This window comes from Talaromyces stipitatus, genomic scaffold (assembly GCF_000003125.1).
Source record: "Talaromyces stipitatus ATCC 10500 scf_1105507295523 genomic scaffold, whole genome shotgun sequence".
Lineage (NCBI taxonomy): Eukaryota > Fungi > Ascomycota > Eurotiomycetes > Eurotiales > Trichocomaceae > Talaromyces > Talaromyces stipitatus.
In genome coordinates this window covers 753,589-774,051 of record NW_002990113.1, presented here as the reverse complement: position 1 = coordinate 774,051, position 20,463 = coordinate 753,589, and the positions used below count along the sequence as shown (strand labels likewise).

The window sequence follows — 20,463 nt, the reverse complement described above, 5'->3', positions numbered from 1 at the left end:
TGCTTGAAGGCCTTGTCTTTGAAGCCATCTATTTAAGAGCTCTCGAAGAAAATATAGTTGTATGGGTTTCCGCTATAGAGAGCCAATCCGCCTCAAGGAAGGAGTACAGAAACTCGATGACCTTGAGAGTTAGTTTACGTTGGGAAGAAGTGGTTCCATGTGCAAAGGCCTCGATTATGATGAGGCTGACTGAGCAAAGTCTATGACGATAATGACATTTGGCAAGAGTTATTGCTCCTAAGTTTTGCGTGGCCTTGATTTAATGTGACCATCATAGTGCTACCGATGACGCTTCTCAAAACTTTCCTTAAGGGCCGCAAATCCTACATCACTCCTCGTTTCAAAGTATTCAGATCAACATCTCCTTCACGCGATTTAATCTTCTACAGTGTTACCATTCATCCCTCGTCCGGCCTTTTTAGTATGCTTATCTATAATCTTCAGGTTTCACTGCCGCTAGGTTAGCTAAATTCTTATTTGCTTCTGTCGCTCTTACGCCTGACTTTTCTCTGGTGCCACAACGCCATTTAATTTACGACACATCCTAAGTTCCAATTCGGCCCAAGTCATTTTCACTATCTTACGCAATGGGTTGGCTGAAAAACATCAAAAAGCTCAAGATCAAGGATATGGATCCTTTTAACAAGAATTCTCAAGTGCGGATAGAGTTGGCTAACCTTGACAAAAATGTTCTTCAGCCGGTGTGGGACCAAATACTGGACCCTCTGTTACTTGATCCAATTTCCAAAGCTTACATAGAATATGTCGAAGCCCAGGCTATGGGGAAATATAAACCCCTACCTCTATGGCTCAAGCTAGTTCTGTAGGAGCTCGATGTATATGATGTCGACCTTAGCAAAGTCTGTTACGCGGAAGGGATCAGTACCCTTCAAGACGACAACGCGATCACGTTCGGGAACAACATTCATTTTCCGAGATCTATCAATCTCGATCGGTACGACGAGGGTGCTCGTGGTGACATACATTGGATCCTTCATGAACTACAACACGTCGTACAGTACAAGAAGCTTGGGGGATTGACCGCTTTCATCAATAAATATCTCGTTCAGGCTGGAATTGGCAGCCTCGAGGATCTTTCAAAATTAGGCAAATTATGGATGTTTTTCGTGAATAAAGTCCACGCCAGCATGCCTATTGAAGTTGAGGCGGAGAGCAAAGCCAACGAGACGATCGATAAGGTTATGAAAGCCCGTGATGAACTTTCACTAGGACGTCAGATACCTCTGGGCCACAATCTAGGCTCACGAATCATTCTGCAGAACGCCACAATGTACGAAGGCGACTATTTGCAATCTGAAAACTCCCTGTACCGCTTCATCCTTCAAGGCGACGGAAACGTCGTACTGTACGCAATGCACAACGAAGTACTTTGGCAAAGCTTCACGGATGGTATGGGAGTGCCCCCCTATCGAATCATGGCACAGGACGATGGGAATGTGGTTCAGTATGGTGGATATAACACTCCGGAGCATGCCCTGTGGAGAACGGGCACGAATGGACTTGGAGGGGAAGTCCTCATGCTTCAGGATGACGGTAATCTGGTTCTTTACGCCAGCGGAAACAAGGCAGTGTGGGAGAGTTCCACGTTTAGGTCTCACTTCCAGAATTTTATCCTTCAGACGGGTACTGTACTCCACGAGACAGATAATACCTTTGACTTCATAATGACAGACTGGAACGGCGACGGACGGCCAGACCTCATTGCTATCAAGAAAAGTAGCACCGGCACAAACAGCACAGAGGTACATATCCTATCCGGGGCTTCGAACTTCCAGAGCTTTATCCTTCAGACGGGTACTGTGCCCCACGAGACAGATAATACCTTCGCCTTCATAATGACTGACTGGAATAGCGATGGACAGCCAGATCTTGTTGCCATCAAGAAGAGCCAGACCGGCACAAACAGCACAGAGGTGCATATCCTATCTGGGGCTTCGAGCTTCCAGAATTATATCCTTCAGACGGGTACTATGCTCCACGAGACAGATAATACCTTCGACTTCATAATGACTGACTGGAATAGCGACGGACAGCCAGACCTCGTTGCCATCAAGAAGAGCCAGACCGGCACAAACAGCACAGAGGTGCATATCCTATCTGGGGCTACGAACTTTCAAGGTTTTTTCCTCCACACGGGCACTGGGCTCCACAATACAGATGCTACTTTCAGTTTTAGTATGACTCGTTGGAGCGGTCACGATCGCCCGGACCTCGTTGCCATTAAGAAAAGCCAGACAGGCACGAATAGCACGGAGATACATGTACTTACTGGTTAACCCTGAGAGATATTTGTATCTTTTTCTGTCACCTCTTCAAGCCATTGACCATTTTTGAAGATTGCGGACCAAAGTATGTAACCAGATTCCCAAGTTTGGATCCTTCAAAGTCTTTGCATCTCTTAAGAGACTAGGTGTGGATTATTTCAACATTTCCTTAAAGCTTTCCTTACCTCCAGCACTGGATTCAGTAGCAGTCACGCAGTGCTCAGCAAGGGCGGAAGTTCTAGCAAGCGGACTTCGTTTTGTGCTTATCTACCTAGGACAGCATCCGTCCTTGAAAACTATCTCCATCGATACTACAGATGCTCGTATTTTCTTTTTGCAGTGCCAACAAGACGGAGATGTGCGGAAAGAAAGCTTCATGTTGAATCATTTATATCTGTTTCAAAGCTAAGAGAATTCGACTCCTTCTCAAACCTGGTTGACCATCCTCTGCGATGGATTCATCCGCCAACATATCGTTATTAAATCGAATAAAAGAACAAGTTGAAAATAAGATGTTGTTATCATAATAAACCATTCGCGTGTCGAGAAAGTATTGGATGATTGGAGAAACTTGATGTATGTTGAATTTCGTTTCACCAGGACGCGGGTTACTCCGTCGCTTCCCTACCGCTTAATGCCTATCATAGTATGTTACTGTAGGCGAAAATGAGGGGGCCACGGTAAGTTCGGCCGAATATAAAACTTGTAATGTGCATACACATGATTGAATGCTCTCAGTTATACCGTACCAACTCATTACGGAAATCTGAGGCAGGGGCTTCGGAATAATCTGTGAATATGATTTAGTGGGACTTGGCAGAAGGGACTCGAAAACTATTGGAGTGAGTAAAAGCGTGCACCGGTTTTACAAACAACTGTAACATATGGTACAATGGCGGAACTGATCTTACTGTAAGGTCTGTATCTCTGCTCACTAAATACAAGGTACATACCCCCAAACGAAGATCAGATTGGTTGAAATTCTTCGCGCTGATCTAGTCTCACATGTAAATCTAATGTTGTATCCGATGCCTTCACAATCAAGTCCTTGAAACCGTCACCATCCCGTTCTTTCGGATCGATAAAACGATGCTGAACGCTGTAAGTACTCGAATTCTTTACCGAGGATGATGGCAAGGGACTTACACGGTAGATTGTATGGAAATCCTTGGTGCTATGTAGATCCTGGAGAAACCTGCAGGCTTCATCTTGCGGAGACCACCGAGCGTTGTCTTGGATACTGGTCTCGCCTGCCTCGTTATCGAATTTTTGCATTAATAACACCATGACTGAAGTCAACCGCATGATTAAGTTGGTTGTTGAGGCGCGTATATCCTCTTGAATCTTTGCGTCCGAGAATGCCACTGAGCCAACTTAGAACATGCGACCTCTGTGCGTGATCAACATACCAATTTTGACACAACCGTCCTTATTGGCCATGAGCTTGGAGCAAGTCAATGAATCACATATTACGCCATTTGATACCAAGTAGTGGAGGCCATCCATTGTCTAAAATTTAGTTAGCCAACCCCTTTCAGGGGGACTCAGCTTACCTGTCCGATCATCGATGCTAATACTCTAGATGATGGATATTGGCGGCACATGACAATCCGATCAAAGGAAATATCCATCACTGATGAGCGAATGAAAGCTCTTTGCCCATGCCTGAAAAATTCCTGTGCCGAGAGAACATTATGATGATCCAGAAGTTTGAACTGCTGCTCAATCACCTCAAATTTCTCATCGTTTGGAAACGTGCGGAAAGCAAACATTTGCCCGGACACGGACTTCCGTACCTTGATTACTGTATCATCATCCTTGACGATTTCATCCACGAAGACGTAGTTATCCCACGGGCTTTCGATGCGATGTTTGGTGTTAGTTCTTGTCAATTTTGAAGTTTTCGTTTTGAATACGCCTTTAGGTTTGCCTGAAGACGATAATATCCCAGGTTGAGTGAATGAAACCTTCTTAGGAGTCGTAGTTTCTGTCTTGACTACTCTCCGGGGTTTGCCTGAAGAGGATAATCTCCCATGTTGAGGGAGTGAAATCTTCCCAGTTGTCTTTGGCGCCTCCTCGTCAACCAGAGCACCCGGATCCCTGGTATTATCGGTCGCGTTATTGAATACTAAGTGTTGAAATCTACTCCGACGGCGCGTCTCGCTCATTTTGCGTTCATTTACGAAACCTACCACGCTCATCTGTCTGGAAGATATAAGTAACTTATAGAGAGAGCGGACCTCGTTTACGACGGCATGCCTTTCCTCAGATTTATGGTAAAATCATACATTATAAACGATAGTTTAATGCAACCGACGATCTGATGAACGGTCTCCTAATTACCTCACAAACAGATACCTTTTTCTAGAAGCAAAATATCTACTGAACCAAAGACTGTTCAACAGGATCTTGGTAGTCGAGCTCCAGTCGTTCCTCAATATCACTGATGGCGTCATCTTCATCGGCAGGAGGCTTAGGTGGAGAGAAGAAGTTGAAGAAAGATTCTGTAGGCACTGTGACCTTAACCACACGGGTCTGTCGTAGATGTCCCCCGTATTACCGGACCTTCATTCGTTTCAGGCAGTTAGGGAGGAAAAGGTTTTCATTGTGTATGAACCACGAGTACTAAGCCAGAATATTGCTATGACATGGTCTAACGGGGTAATCCCACAGGACCGAGATCACGGATAGGAATAGAAAGTCCGGGCGGAGATCAAGGCAAATCGAGCCAACCCAACTAGGTTTCCCTTAGTGTGTGTGCATTTTGCTATAAGTGGGTGCTGATAGTCTGTAAGTTTTAGCGCTTTGATTGGCCGAAGTAGCCTCACCTTGCTCAATTCATCAACATTACGGGCAGATTCAATGGTTGCTAGAAACTTCACCGCGTTCGAGTCCGCAGGCCAACGGTCCAGGTCATTCACACCGGGTGCATCACTCTTTCTCGTGTGTTTTTCCATTAGCTCCATGGTAACTGTCGCCAAAGCGTTCAAAGTTTCGCGTTGATCGCGGTTTTGGTTGCGGGACCGAATGTCTTCTAATGAACCTAGATACGCTCAGCCAAACGTTTAGCAGAGAAAGATCGCGAACATCCCCACCCATCTTCACGACCCCGTCGAGCCCCATTAGAATGTTGGAGGCAGTTAACGACTGGTGGTCCAGGTTTTCCGCCATCAGGTAAGAGAGGCCTTCCAATATCTTCCTCATGGTTAATTGTGCCCTGGAAGAGAGAGGAGAGAATTACCTGTTTTAGGATCAAGGCCAGTTGGGCTTCAGTGGGGTAGGCACGACAAACAATGAGATGCTCTAAAGTCAGAGGGAGATCTTCACACAGAGCATAGAACGAATTTTCAGCAGAGAAGCATTCTTTTGCGGACATGATATTTGGATGTCGAAGTTGGGTAAACCATTGCAACATCTGATCTCCAATGCTTTGAGGGTAGCACCTCAGTAAGAAGACTTTTGAAGGTTCCCGTTTATGGATAACCGCCACAGCGTCACCTGCGAGCTCACAACCGAACTCCTTTCTATAATCTTCCCATGGAGAATGGTGTTTGACCCTCGGTGGCAGGTAGGGGTTCATTTCCATAGTCTCTAGAACACCTCCTTGTCCGTTGCTGATAGAAGTGTACTTGCGCCTGCTGGGAAACTGTATCGGAGCGATTTGGTCTACACCTGAAGCAAGACCAAACTTCGTGTTGGGAGACATGATGGTAGGCTAATTCAGAGAGTGGGTGGTTGCGGAGAAAAATTGTAGCTCACTGGGGACCATAAAGCTGTTTATATTTTTCTACGAACTACTAGGCAGCATTCACCCCTATCTAGGTGGCTAAAAGCGGCTGCCCCAGGTCAGACCATCGAATCAAGTATAAAAGGAACGAACAATCCACTCTTCTGCGCGAAATAAACTTCCTGCACCGTGGGGCAACTGACTATGGAACCCCTCATATTTACAGACACTGAAATTCAACTGGGCACAGAGCGAAGCCGTAAATACCAAGGGATAGCTAAGATTGATCTACAACAAATCCGTTTCCACCCAGACTCATCGCGGGCCATAGAGCCGAAAAATATAACCCGACTCTGTGAGATTTTTCGAAAAGAGGGCTGCCGTCGATATGACATCCAAAACCACATTACTGCGGTTGTCTCCGCAGAGGCTTTACAGACCGCACTCAACACAGCACGGAAGACCCCTGATGACCTCCTAACTGCCGCGCCTAATAATTTCCCCCATCTTCATTTCTCCACCGGCGGGGTTCTCTGTCTCCATGGCTTACATCGTGTTCGAGCTGGCGCTGAAGTTCTTCCGGAAGGAGATCGATGGTGGAGTGTGGATCTCTACCTTGATGGTAAGTATAACCACTTTATCGTAAGCAGAACTAAGAGAATCTAGATATCAGCGTCGAGTTGCGCACTGCACTAATTGAGGAATATAGCAACGAAAGACAACCTAGTGACGGGGAGATTTACCGCAAGATCCGCCAATATCAACAAGAGCACAATGCTCGCTTCCAGAAACGGTGGTGGGCCAGGTTGTCACCAAACAAAGCCAAGCGCCTTCGTCAGCTTCAAAAGAACATCGATATCAGTTCCGCGTTTGATGGTCTTCTGCCGATCTCGGGGATCTGGGGTGGTATGAGCATAGGGAAGCTCGCCAAGGTGATGGCTCTTGACAGCGATGAGGTTGTTTAATTCTGCAGGTCCCCCTGTACAGTGCTGATCTGTTCTAGGAGATTGTGAACTACCTGACCTGTCACGTCAAGCAATTCTGGGCCGCGCTCGTCAGCCCCGATGCCGCTCATCCTGACCTTGCGGCCATGATGAAGATCGATTCACACACGGTGAAGATGCTGGAATTGATGGCCCCAGGAGTTTCTCAGGAGGATGCGAGAAGCGTGCATGGTTGGGTGGTTAGCGGCGAGGTTCTCGGTGCATTCAGTGCCACCGAGAGAAGCCATATGTGGGAACGATTGCAACAGTTCGACGGTTTGATTCCATCTCTGCACACATTTTTTCGGGATGTAGACTTTCTGCAGCCATGCGCCCACGCGGTTAAAAGGCTCTTTCCCCTGTCTAAGTACAGCCCAACTTTGCGGTCCGCAATGAGCCATCACTATATGCGGCCAGCGCTGAACGAAGACGAATGCCTTGTCCAGACCTCCGAATCCCGGGTTGAGCGCCGTGGCCACACTGGCGCAAATCATGTGGAGCTGGCTTATCGGCAGGTGTGGCTGTACGCCATGCGCCATTACCCTAATATGGCCAAAGACCCCGAGGGCGACGATCTATTGGCGAAGCCAGCTAGCGAGAAAGCGGACGAGACTGTCGTCTACGATATGGCCGTCCTTGCACGGAAGCTGGGATTTACATCTCCCAGCATCCAGGATATTATAGACCGGTCTCCAGATAGACAGATCGCAGTGCATTGCTTACTGAAAGCTAGGAAACCAGACAGTTATGAATACTCGGCCGATGTGTTCGAGCAGTCAGTCCGCCGCATTGTCGAGTGCTTCGATGCGGCCACACCACGCAATTACACACCGCATTCACATTCTCTGGTCAGTTTTCCTGCCACCCGAAGGGCTCGGTGTGGCCTTCCGTCCACGCAGTCTCAGATAAACGACAGCCGATTTCTCTTCATTGATCGCTTGCACAGCACTGCTTCACCAACCGAAATTGTTTCGACATTATACGTGCGGCGATGCGTTTATTTCGCCTTTCTTGGGAAGTTCTCCCTATCGCTGCAACCCCCTGCAGGAAGCTCAACAAGGCAGGCCGATCCTGGCACCCCATTTTCCCCATTATTTGTCCCTAATGATGAACCAAAGGGGGATTTGGGACCTGGAGTCACTGGCCGAACGTCAGATACGGAGATGGAAGACCGTGGACATCCGGAAGAGGAGACCCATCAGCCAGTAGAACAGCGACTACCCGATGAGGCGCACCTGTCGAGGGAAACGGATGCTTTAGCTGGAGAAGGAGAGCGATTACAACAGGAAACAGATGCCAACCAAGCGCGGTCAGAAGCCGAAGTCCCCAGACAATCTTGTTCACAGCAAGAAGCAGAAGGAGGGGCTGCCGATCAGGACCGCCTCCGACGAGAAGAAGGGGAAAGGACAATTGCAGCTGAACGTGAACGTGAACGTGGTCGTAAGGAAGAGGAGGAGAAAGCGGCGGCTGAAGCGGCCGAACGAAAGCGGCTACAAGAAGAGGCCATTGCGGCTGAGCAAGCCCGTTCGCAGCGAGAAGCAGAAGAGCGGGCTGCCGATCAAGACCGTCTCCGACGAGAAGAAGAGCAAAGAGCAATTGCAGCTGAACGTGAACGTGAACGTGAACGTGGTCGTAAGGAAGCGGAAGAGAAAGCAGCAGCTGAAGCGGCCGAACGAAAGCGGCTGCAAGAAGAGGCCATTGCGGCTGAGCAAGCCCGTTCGCAGCGAGAAGCAGAAGAGCGGGCTGCCGATCAAGACCGTCTCCGACGAGAAGAAGAGCAAAGAGCAATTGCAGCTGAAGTGGCCGAACGAAAGCGGATGCAAGAAGAGGCCATTGCGGCTGAGCAAGCCCGATCGCAGCGAGAAGCAGAAGAGCGGGCTGCCGACCAAGACCGTCTCCGACGAGAAGAAGAGCAAAGAGCAATTGCAGCTGAACGTGAACGTGAACGTGGTCGTAAGGAATCGGAAGAGAAAGCAGCAGCTGAAGCGGCCAAACGAAAGCAGATGCAAGAAGAGGCCATTGCGGCTGAGCAAGCCCGATCGCAGCGAGAAGCAGAAGAGCGGGCTGCCGACCAAGACCGTCTCCGACGAGAAGAAGAGGAAAGAGCAATTGCAGCTGAACGTGAACGTGGTCGTAAGGAAGCAGAAGAGAAAGCAGCAGCTGAAGCGGCCAAACGAAAGCGGATGCAAGAAGAGGCCATTGCGGCTGAGCAAGCCCGTTCGCAGCGAGAAGCAGAAGAGCGGGCTGCCGACAAACACCGTCTCCGGAAAGAAGAAGAAAGAGCAATTGCAGCTGAACGTGAACGTGAACGTGGTCGTAAGGAATCGGAAGAGAAAGCAGCAGCTGAAGCGGCTGAACAAGAGTGGCAACGTCAAGAATTGATTTCCGCAGAAGAGGAGCGTATTGCGCAGGAAAGAGCCATCACTCTAGCTCAGTTAGAACAGGATGATGAGGCTGTCTCGTTGCCGCCAGATGCAGGTCCAGTAGAAGAACCTAGGTCAAACACTAACGCTGATTTACCCATTGACCTGCCCAGTTTTATCACCAGATTACGTGAAGGGCTGCGCCAGGATCACTCCATCAGTTTGGAGCCAAATGAAACTGCAACGCCAACTTCGGCAGAGGACCAATACCAGAATGCCATGAAAGCGCGAGTTGTAGAAGATCCAACCAACGGCTTGTCACTATCGCAGACAATAACAGCAGAAGAAGAGCAGGTATTAGCTCCCTTTGAACCGCTCACTGTCGACCAAGATCGCCTGGAGCGGCGAGGAGAAAGTCTGACTCGAGCCAGTCGGTCAGGGAATGAGAGGTTAGAGAATACGACGCGAGCAGGAGAGGAAGACAACGAGAACTGTACCCCGAGTCGCGGCGCGGAGAGCGAGGAGGTGTGTCTCAATAGATCGAACGAGGAGCCGGATCTAGCGGCGACTATGCTCCCTGGATACTCGAATTTCCCTTCAGAAGGAGCCTCGGAGACCAGAGGACGAGATCAGGGAGCCGAGCTCGCTTCTCTAGGCAAACTCACGGATAAACTGTTGCCGCAGGCTACCGTAACACGCAGAAAGCCGAGGCCAAAGGGCATTTTGAAAAATGTAAAATCTGCCAAAGCTAGGAGTGGCTCTGCGATCAAGCCACGGGAATCATCATTTCACCCGTCGTTTGAAATGCCCGATCTGCCTGCGTGGCCGGGCAACAATCAGAGTTATGAAGAGGACATCGGCGCTGATACGATGTCGACGCTAGGGCAAGTTGAGCCTCCTGTATCTACAATTTCCAGTCTCTGGAGAGAGCGCAGATCACAACTGGCGAACAAAGCCGCGCAAACATCATTCCAGCGCAACAATGGGGTTTCGGCCCGTCAACAACACATATCCATACCTCATAACAATCGTGGAGTGGGTCTGAACCGTACGATGAGCTTCCGGGTGTGGAACGGACGCCAATGGAAAGAAATTGAACGTATTACCCTCGACAGATCCGACCCGTTCCGTGTCAAGCGCGTGGCTGATCGGTACGAAAGGCACGAGCATGCGGAATTTTATGACAAGAACATGCATAAGATCGCGGCTGCGAAATGTGATCAGGCGGCGCAGGCAGAGGGAACGAACTGTATCTTCATGCTCTTCAAAGATGGCCCACTGGAGCGTCCAATCACTCGCGCTATGGCGACGGCCGCCGAAGGAGTGTCCGAGCTGGACAGACACCGGAAGCGAGCACATTGATTTTGCGGTTGCTGCCTAGGCCGATGCTGGCCGGATTGCCTGTGGGTTGGACTCCACTAAGCCTGAAGTGATTGGTTCATGATTTTGGGCCTAGGACCATGGTCTTAGACCCTACTCGAACCCAGTCCCGGCGTCCCGAATCGAGCCGGGCTCTCAGGCCATCTCGGACATGTGCTCGTGTTCTTGCATCCATAGTGGATTTAGGTTGATAGTCCTGAACCCACCCGTATCCTCGCCCAACCTTCCCATCACAGTCCCCGTTCAAGGAACATTATCCTGTATTATAGTTAGTCCTAGCACTGTACGGGAACTAGGTATTTTAGCCCCGGTCCGCGTCAGTTATAGAAATCAGATCCTGGGAAGCCATTCCCAGGAAGATTTATACAATACTATGGGAATCCTAGGTCTTTAGCCGTTCTGTGTAACTGATCTTGGGATGAATTAGAAAATGGGTTGAACAATATAGATTCCATAGGTATCTGGGAATTCTATCCTACGATCTTGAAGTCTAACGTGCTAGAGCTCAGATGAATCACTGCCTTCTGCAAGCCCCGCAGCCTCTGTAAGATTGAAATCGAATCTACTATCTACTTTCTCCCAGGGGGGTACGTCTCCATTGCCCCACGTCACTCGTGAAAAGTTTTCGGATTGCTCAAGATAAGCCCCATATTGATCATACCATTTAATCGATCCTTGGCATGCGAATAATCCAACGAATTCCTTTCCGCTAACCACCTGGTTCGCCACGGAGAAGTTTATGGGGACTAATCTACATGACGATCCAGTGACCCGGAGTACTGCAAGAGTAAAGCCTCCTTTCGTGAACTGTTCCCCTAAAACTTTCAAGTCTTTGCGGTCGACTTCGATCATCAACGGACGGCATCTCCCAGATTCTACTCTGACCCAAACTTTGATATTTAGCAGCTGTTGAAGACGAGAACTCCTTCTAGGCGTGGAGATTTGATTCCGAATGGCACGAAATTGTTTAGACCACAGTTCATGATCGTTGTATTCGTTAGAACCCGGACGTACATCCAGATCAATGGTGTCAGCGATATGTGTCTGCCTTCGAGATGCCCAACCTACGATTTTCATACATGTTTCCAGAAACTCGCGGTTCTTTCTCGAATCTCGGTGAACAGCGAGGTATCTTTGGACACCATTATACACGCTTCTCTCCAGCTCGATCGCTGCTTCCCGCAAGCGCCCGGCCTTGTCATCAGCTTGGGAGGACTTTTCATAATTGATGAGTGCTTCCTTGTATGATTTCCCATAAGTCTGATCTTTCTCCCAGTCCTCATCCACGAAGCATGCAACCACATATTTCACGTGAGCATCTATCCTATCTAGTTCTGCTAGCCTCGGAGCCTCAGGTTCAGTATCCATCCCAAGATCGTGGATACTAGCGTTCTGGGCCAATAGAGTCTCTGTCTCTTTCACGCGCGCTTGACATTGTTGGAGATCTTGCCATGTATCCACCGCTCCCAGAAGAGTTTGGTTCCTTTGTACTCTTTCCGCCAAATCCTGCACATCAGCTGTTTTCGGAGTCATTGATTCTACACGCTCAGCCTGCTTCTTTAACTGTAGCTGTAAATTGTGCCGGATTTTTCCAAACAGATATTTTCCAGTCGTGTCGAATCTATCTTGTGATGTCGTAACTGTATCTCTAAGCTCGTCACTGACGGGGCCCCATTGTTCTTGCCAGTGGAATAATTCCCAGCATTGAGATATATTCACTGGAGGTATCTTGATGCCTCTCAGTTCAGCCTCCAACTTTTTCCACTTCTCATTTGCAGTGTCCCAGGCTGTCGCGATATCATTCAGCGTGGTCGCCGAGTCGTCTCCTTCCTCTTCTGCAAATTTCATTATCAGCTCTATAGTACTCCTTTCCTTCGTGATAGATTTCATTAATTCATCAAAACCCCTGCTTGTATTCAAGATATACAAGTGTTGTACAGCTACTGCGTCTCTCAATAATTCTTCACCGATTTGCTGCTCGAAGGAGATATCATTGTCGACCTGAGTGCGGTAGAAATCATAACGAACGACCATCGTCTCGACCAATCGTTCGTATAGATGGTGGATCTGACTCAGGGCATGGATTGCTTCTTGGTTTGTTGTTGCAAGAGGTTGCTCCAGTTCCCGCTTCATACCTTCCAGCTCCGCTGTCATTGTTAAGCAAGCTCCGCTGCAATCGTCCAGACCTTCTATGCGCGCAGACAGTGATAGCTTCAACATTTTGGTCCGGTTTTCGAGCTCTTCGAGATTTTCGTATCCCTCTGAAAGGCTCGCCTGGCTCACCCGAACTATGGTGTCGAGTAGGGAATCCGCCGACTCCAAATGCTTTGATAGTTTCTCTTTTCTAAGCCGCTCGGATTCGTTTTTGAGTTGTGAAATTCTTTCCAACAGCTCGCCAATCATCCTTTGAGACAAGGTGCCTGTATAATTTTGATCTTCAGCGACAGGATTGGTAGGAGCTGATTCCGAGGGGGAGTCTGTTGCTTGAGAGGTGTAAGTCTGGTCAGTAGATGTGTATGTTGTGCCTTCTTCGCTGAAATCCATAGGTGTATCTTGTCTATCAAAAGCCTCATCAGCGGTGGCTTCGGCCGAAGGTGGCGGATTGTTCGATGGCCAGTCGTTCTCGGACATGATGTTAGTCGCGCCCTGATCACTAAAATTTGGGTTTGTCTGTCTGGTAGGTTCAGGTTCGCTATGATTCTCATTCAAGGTGGATTCAGCTGAAGGTGGTGGATCTTGTTGTTCGGACGTCATCCGAGCAACGGTGAAACCATCTGGATATCCGAAAAAATGATAGAACACACTCTGAAAAACGAAGAAAGTGGTGATTCCATCATGACATTCTGGTGAAGAATAAATACGGTCCAAATACAGCAGTTGACGATCCAATTGCCAACTTGCAGGGTGTGGAATTCCGTACCTTTCGCTCTCCTTTGCATATCTTGTGCCAGCCCCCTCATCCAGGATGACTCTGGTCCTAGATTGTGGCATTCCACATGACAGGAGATGGGTAATGGAGTTCGATGAGAAATGTAACTTCGAAGCAAATGCCGCTAACATTTTTGTCTCTCCCTCCTCATCGATGAAAAACCTGATTTTCCGATGCTTTCGATGGTCGGGTCGAAGGAAATGCCGGATCGCATATAACCAGAGCTGTCGATATGCAAGTTCGAACCGCAAACCACTAGTAGCCGTCACAGCTCTGGTTCTGTTCTCGGACACTTCCACCTCAAAGTTATCACTGTATTCCGTGCCGCCTTTCCGTTCGAACATATATCTCATTGATGCCTTGATATCTGGCTCCCGCGATCCACTTTCTGGAACTAGTCTACTTTTGTCTATCAACTTGGCGATCATGGGCGCACACTGGTTGATGATGTGGATGTCCTGAAAAAATGTGAATAGTGTCGGTATCATAAATGGCCGAGAACAAAGGTGGTCATAGATAACGCGTTGCTCATTTCCATCAAACGCTTTCAAGAGTTTTCCTCCTTGAACTAGCCCTTCCAAGGTCTTTCGATCATCTTCACTCGATCCTGGTGCAGTGCACTGAAGAGTTTCGATGTCGCTCGCCGTGAGCCTGGCCATGTGAGCCGGACTCTGCTCGAGCGCCTCGCCAAAGCATTTCTGGATTTCAACCAAGTAGTGCACGTATTCCTATGAGGGTTAGGCTCACTGGTTCTCAAGGGGCCAAGACGGACTCACAGAGTTGGCATGGAGAGACCGCATCTTGTGCAATACCCCTAAATAGACACCATCCTGCCACAGCGCCGGAATCATGCACAGTGACGACAACACGATGCCAAACTCAGTATCTGCGACGCGAGACAGATTCTTCTCCTTAGTCTCTGACAGATATGCTCCCCATCGAGTCATTGAGCCAAAGTCGCCAGCCTGCTTATATCGATGACGCGTAAGGAAGACCTCGCCGTCACTGATGGGAGCCTGAATTACATGGTTATCTCTCAGCTGCCTGCGCAGTCCCTCTGAGATATCTGCTCAATCCTTAGCGACAGTGAGCCGTCCGGAAACTGACGTTACCTACCTTCGTGGTATAGGTCAACAGGCCACCAGCGATCCCATGGAGGGATATTACGAGCAGCCAAAACTCTAGATCTTCCTCCAAGAAATAGCAATTCTCCATCTTTGAATTCGAGCCTCGCACGATTGATCGGGTTAGGAGACTGCTCCTTAAATGCCCCGCGACTGAGCTGCTGAACCTGAAGCGCACGATCAAGGCCCTGTGTCCTAACCGCAGCGTTAAGGTGATTCTCATTTTTGTGATCTTCAACCGCTGCCCGACGGAACTTCTTTTCTAATGTGTCAACTCGGTGGCTGTTCGGTTGCAAGGCAGGCTGGCAGTCATCAAATTGGGTGATTTGCGATAGCTTTACGTACGCGGTGCCTAGATAACGCTGCGCGCGTTCTAGTGCCAATATTGAATCTTGTTGCTGTGCCATCGGTATGGTCCGGTCTGGAGGAGATGCCAAGCAAACCAATATAAAACGTCTCACAGCGTGGTCCGGGAGGAATTGATATGAATATTCAAATCTAAAATTTGGGAACCCGAAACCGGGAAATCATGATTTTAAACAAAGATACCTGTCCTTTTCTGCTGAAACTGGAGTCAGCACTGTGTAGCCTTCTTAATTTGTCACTAGCTACTTATTCCACATGATTTCTAGGGCTACATTCAGACATACATCACTGCCGGTCTCTTAGTTAGCTTATAGGATAATATTGGGAGCAAGGAATCGTAAATGAGCTCATTTGCGACAGGTCACATCTTCGCCGCCGTCTTCTTTATTTGTTCTTTTTTTCGTTTATTGTTCCCCAATGAGTAGGCACTACTCGGTGTATTATTACCGACGTGTCAATACGACACTTTTTAAGCTATCTAAGTAGGGAGCCATATAGCATCAATCCTCCTAACCTGCCTGTTCGACATTCTATTCCATTTATTTCAGTTCCCCAACGTTAGCGGAGCGCGTATTGCCATTAGAATCTAGATGTGATTGACAGATAATTGCTCATTCCTCACGAAGAAACATGCCCAGGACTGTTCACAAAAGCGAGCTAATATTCCATTCTGCCAAATAACAACCTAAAGGAAAGCGGATCTAAGAATTTTACATGAGACGAATAGTGTAGTGGGACTTTCTTTGCTTGAGGTGAAGGACAGAGTATATAAATTATCCAATGTACCAGCTACAGAGTACGAAGGGACCTGTAAATTTCCGTGAGTCGCAATATGCACTTCTGATACTGCTCTTGAGCGATATTCCAATGTTTTCGTATTCGGGTATATTCTTCGTAGGCTTCACGCTGTCGTTTCATGATGTCTGAGGAAACCTTAATATTGCGAGCAACAGCCTCAATATGAGTAACACGGGTCTCTGACAACTTTTGAATAACTTCTCTTTGAAAGTCACTCCATTTCATAATATAAAGAGTGATCTCCTCAAGGTTCTTATGTAAGTCATTCTGCTCCACATTAAGTATGGGAGGTTGTGGAAGCTGGAAATCAGAGCTTTGAAATGGCGCGTCCGATGTGACTGTTTCTGATGTGGCATTCTCTTCATCTTCTGTCGATACATATGGTCTGCGATAATGACTAGACGGAACGGGAGCAGTCGGGTTTGTGTTCGGTGGCATTTCGGGAGTCGTGCTATCTGTTTGTCTTGTCTTTGCTTCTTTCCCCTCACCATCCTTTGTCAAAGGCGGATCGACAGACCCCGCGCCCAAATTATCTCTGGAGATATCTTCACGGGACAAATGAGTTCTCTCCCCACCTTGAGATTGTGGTCTCGCTTCGGGGACGCTCTCAAAAATTTCGGAGATGTGGTCAGAGCGGCGTGCTTTTGAGTAAGACGAGGTGCCTGAAGCCATGGGCTCATCTCCGCTTGCGGTTCCTGGGTTAAAACCTTGTCGTTTTGCATTCATATGCTTTGTGCTAGATTCACGCGGAAACATATTAGGAGACCTAAAGCTTCCTGCATTAAAGCCCTTCCAGTTTGGATGCTTTGTGCTGGCAGAGTTCTGCTGGAAACTGCTTCTCGATGTCCCTGGGTTCCCATAATTTGGGCCAGCATTTCCTCTCTGCTGAAATAGAGGATCTCGTTTAGGGAACCCTTCTTGTCTATTCCAACCAGTGCGTTGGCCTGCGGATGACGGTGTATTACTAGCATATGTCGTCCAGCGATTCCTGTCATATTCTTTTCTCTTCTTTTCGTTTGATAATATGTCATAAGCTTCCTGGAGGTCTTGGAATTTTGAATTATATACGGCTTCTTCACCGGGATGTTTGTCGGGATGATACTGTTTGGCTGATAGGAGTAGGATAATGAGATTAGTCCTTACCTAGGTATTAAATATCTAACTCCAAGCAAGAATAAATACCTAGGTGACGATATTGTTTCTTAATCCCATCTTGATCCAAGTCAGGATTGACATGTAGGATTTTGTAGTAATCTTTTGATTTACCCATATCGCTAGGCACTGAGTACAACCTCTGTCTGTATCTTGGTGATAGGATAACATCGGTTAAAAGGTCGTGGAAACTGCAGATGGGATTTGATAGACCTTATTTATTTGTACTGTAGTCATAATTTTTTCCTCCTGTTTTGATTGATGAAATGGCAGGTCTTGCCTGTGTTGAAGGGCTTTAAATAGGTAGTCATATCAAGCCTTACTTCTGCTAGAATATAACCCTAAAAAGGTACTAGAGTCCTTTTTGTATGTCTCCGCGCTTCTTTCTCGGTGCCAAACAGGAAAGGTGGACCGCGGGTACCCCGACTATCCGCATAAAAATAGAACTTAGAATAAAAACTCAACAAACATCAATCCGTGACTGGAAGGAGAGACATGTTAATTACAAGCGTTGATTAGGGCCTGCGAAGAATATAAAAGCCAAGGTCTATTTCATAGATTGCATTTCTTACCGATATAGCCGTCATGTTTCTCCAAAAGCAGGTCTCACGGATGAAGCTAACTAGTCTAGAATGGCATCACGTCGCCCTGCTATTAGTCTTTACCTCAGGAGTAATTACTGTAGCACTTGCTTTTGACATCTTGAAAGGCGATGGAAACAGTACAGATGGGGTTTTCACTTTAACTGTAAGCCTAGCAGGTTTTAATAGATCTCTAACTGAGGAACTGCAGTTGCTGAATGCTCAAAAACGGGGGATTCCGTCCATACCGGATTTACCGGTTACCTCCGTTTTTAGTCAAGTTGAAACAGCTATACCCGAGGTTCCGAATACAGTGTTAAGTCATGTTGAAACTGCCGTCTCATCGATTGCGACAATGGCATCGGATGCACTACCTCAAAAACTTACATTGGGAACAAAGCAGCTTTGTTTGGTCTTTCCTCGCCACCGAGATTGTCAGACTCTTCCTGCACATCTTTCCACTTCTTTACCATCTAGTTTGGATACTGCTGCCTTGCACGCGCTTGACCAGGCCTCAACTCTGTGTGATTCCAGTACCATGGAAGCCATGCTTGTTGTAGGATGCATATTGTGCCTTGCAGCAATGGGTATGTCCTTATTACTATGCTCAAATTCGGTAACTGACATGGTGATTCTCCGCGGACGTTATTTACTTATATGCTTATGCTTGATGATGTTTGTTATGTTCCTATTTCCAGCAGTGGTCTGGTCAAAGGTCAACAGTACGGTCTCGCAAACCGTGCCGGAGTTATATCGCGAGGGCGATGTACCTAAAAAAAGCATCGTGGCTGTCGTCTGTGCCGCTTCCAGCATAATTCTAAGCATTATCTACTTTCTACTAATATACAAAATGAGGCTGTGAAGCTGGAAGGATGCTTCCTATTCATTCTGGCGGCGGCAGGTGCGTTGAACAGTACTCTTGAGAATGCTTAGCATAAATGTTGTTTAGATAATATATGAATGAAGTAGCTGGCAAGAAAAGCTGAACATTGTGTGTATCCCATGTATTGAGAGCGTATATTAAGGACTTGGGTCAGTTTAAACTGCTATACCGGCTATACATGGCAATATGTGACTGTCAGGCTAAGTATTTGAGGATGCAGATGGGTCTGTTCAAAACTCTGAAATAGGTTGGCTATACCTAAATCAGTAGTCGAGCATGGAGTAGTGCATGGTATCATTACAGATGCTCAGCCTAGCAAATCTCTTGCTTATATCAGGGTAGCCTGTTACTGCATCCCAAAGAATTCCTAATAAGGGACTAATCACATGACCGTGTTAGAATTATCTGTAACAACCAACATGCCTGTCAAACATCCTAGGGGTTAGGGTTAGAACAGAGTGTGGCAAAAGTGTGGATACTCCAGCTGGTCATGGGCAAGGTTCAGCTGGTTATAGTCAAATGTTCAGCTGGCTATGGTCAATGATGTATTACCATGAAACAACATGAATGTCTCTTATATAGAATGCAGGCTGTGGAAGCAGAAGAAATAGGTTTCAGTACATTGACATTCCATACCCTACCTTGTGTGCTTAGCCTTCTATGATCCCTCTCGAACGTAACTATACATACCCTACGTAACGTTGTTACATTATCCAACCAAAACTAGGGCTAAACTGTAATCACTAATGTTATAGGCCAGTCCCGCCATATAAATTACTATATGTTCATTCTCGAGTAGATAACATACATGAGGAAAAGAAGGAAGGAAAGAGAACAAACACCTTTTGTGCAAACGGACAAATCTATATGCAAAGGGTGAATGGGGCTGTTTGTAACAATCGTTACATAGGGCACGTATAGTTACGTTCGAGAGGGATCATAGAATGCTAAGTACATAGGGTAGGGTATGGAATGTCAATGTACTGAAACCTATCTCCTGCTGTCCTGGAGCATCCACTATCCTTTATAAACATATGACCCATACAAGGTCTCCATTCTCTGAATAGCTCCAACAGTTGAGATACAGCCTGAGGAAACCAAAACCATCCTCGAACACATAACCCTTCATTTGGTGTAGCTGAAACACAACTTGAGACGTCACTGGCACACTTGTTGGAATAGTGGGACCCCAGAGCTTGCTGGTTGTTACACTGTTCAACTCGCTTAGCTTAAGCACGGAATTGTGGATAGCTTTATGTTCGGATAGGGTACGTTCGGATAGAGATAATTTCCTAATAGAGAATAGCATATCCGGGCGCAGTATTTGTGAGGGCGTAGCCCTAACCATCGATATTGGGGCCAACCCTTAACAACTAAGCTGTATTCCATAGATCACATTGTTTATAATAAGTGGATCCTTAACAGCGTTTGCTAGTGGGTCTTGAACAGGATTTGTACTATGTATCAGGTGGGTCCAGAGTGGTGTTTAATAAGTGGACCTTGAACGCTGTTCAAGAAGTGGATCTTAAACAGTGTTTATAAGCGGGTCTGTATTGACGTTCAAATTGAGTATATTTGGGTGGGTCGGTTTAGAAATTTACAAAGTAAGTTGTCGCTGGACTGGGTAATAATTATACTAATGCATTGTCAACCTTCCAAAGACTCTGTTCCTTACTCTTAACTTATACAGGGTTATTGATAATCTAATTAATATGTGAATAGAAGACCGCGTACTACTTTATAAGAAATCAAACCCTGTTACGAGAATCAGGAATAATTCATTGGCTAAGAAAGGTAACTTGCAACAGTAATTATATAATCCCTGTATGATAAAAAATATACCGAGGGAATCGCTATGGTCAAACGCAGTTCTTGCGTGTCATTCTGCACAT

General features: G+C 47.1%; 6 protein-coding genes across 6 annotated transcripts; 2 read left to right on the top strand and 4 right to left on the bottom strand.

The window, feature by feature from the left end:
* Positions 1-587: 587 nt before the first annotated feature.
* TSTA_062180 (uncharacterized protein) lies at positions 588-2,297 on the top strand (the record flags this gene model as incomplete). Its single annotated transcript, XM_002340076.1, has 2 exons — positions 588-823; positions 857-2,297. The coding sequence occupies 2 exons, from the start codon at positions 588-590 to the stop codon at positions 2,295-2,297; spliced, it is 1,677 nt and encodes a 558-aa protein (XP_002340117.1).
* Positions 2,298-3,251: 954 nt separating this feature from the next.
* On the bottom strand, positions 3,252-4,453 carry TSTA_062170 (uncharacterized protein; the record flags this gene model as incomplete). The annotated part of the gene is made up of 4 exons (XM_002340075.1): positions 3,252-3,377; positions 3,432-3,649; positions 3,695-3,794; positions 3,839-4,453. The coding sequence occupies 4 exons, from the start codon at positions 4,451-4,453 to the stop codon at positions 3,252-3,254; spliced, it is 1,059 nt and encodes a 352-aa protein (XP_002340116.1).
* A 211-nt stretch (positions 4,454-4,664) lies between these two features.
* Positions 4,665-5,991, bottom strand: TSTA_062160 (uncharacterized protein; the record flags this gene model as incomplete). Its single annotated transcript, XM_002340074.1, has 3 exons — positions 4,665-4,820; positions 5,114-5,328; positions 5,373-5,991. 3 exons carry the CDS (start codon positions 5,989-5,991, stop codon positions 4,665-4,667), a joined length of 990 nt encoding a protein of 329 aa, XP_002340115.1.
* Positions 5,992-6,216: 225 nt separating this feature from the next.
* On the top strand, positions 6,217-10,720 carry TSTA_062150 (uncharacterized protein; the record flags this gene model as incomplete). The annotated part of the gene is made up of 3 exons (XM_002340073.1): positions 6,217-6,634; positions 6,679-6,968; positions 7,016-10,720. 3 exons carry the CDS (start codon positions 6,217-6,219, stop codon positions 10,718-10,720), a joined length of 4,413 nt encoding a protein of 1,470 aa, XP_002340114.1.
* Positions 10,721-11,109: 389 nt separating this feature from the next.
* On the bottom strand, positions 11,110-15,198 carry TSTA_062140 (uncharacterized protein; the record flags this gene model as incomplete). The annotated part of the gene is made up of 3 exons (XM_002340072.1): positions 11,110-14,395; positions 14,444-14,733; positions 14,784-15,198. 3 exons carry the CDS (start codon positions 15,196-15,198, stop codon positions 11,237-11,239), a joined length of 3,864 nt encoding a protein of 1,287 aa, XP_002340113.1. The 3' UTR covers positions 11,110-11,236.
* Positions 15,199-15,946: 748 nt separating this feature from the next.
* TSTA_062130 (chaperone protein DNAj, putative) lies at positions 15,947-17,225 on the bottom strand (the record flags this gene model as incomplete). Its single annotated transcript, XM_002340071.1, has 2 exons — positions 15,947-17,064; positions 17,138-17,225. The coding sequence occupies 2 exons, from the start codon at positions 17,223-17,225 to the stop codon at positions 15,947-15,949; spliced, it is 1,206 nt and encodes a 401-aa protein (XP_002340112.1).
* Positions 17,226-20,463: the final 3,238 nt, after the last annotated feature.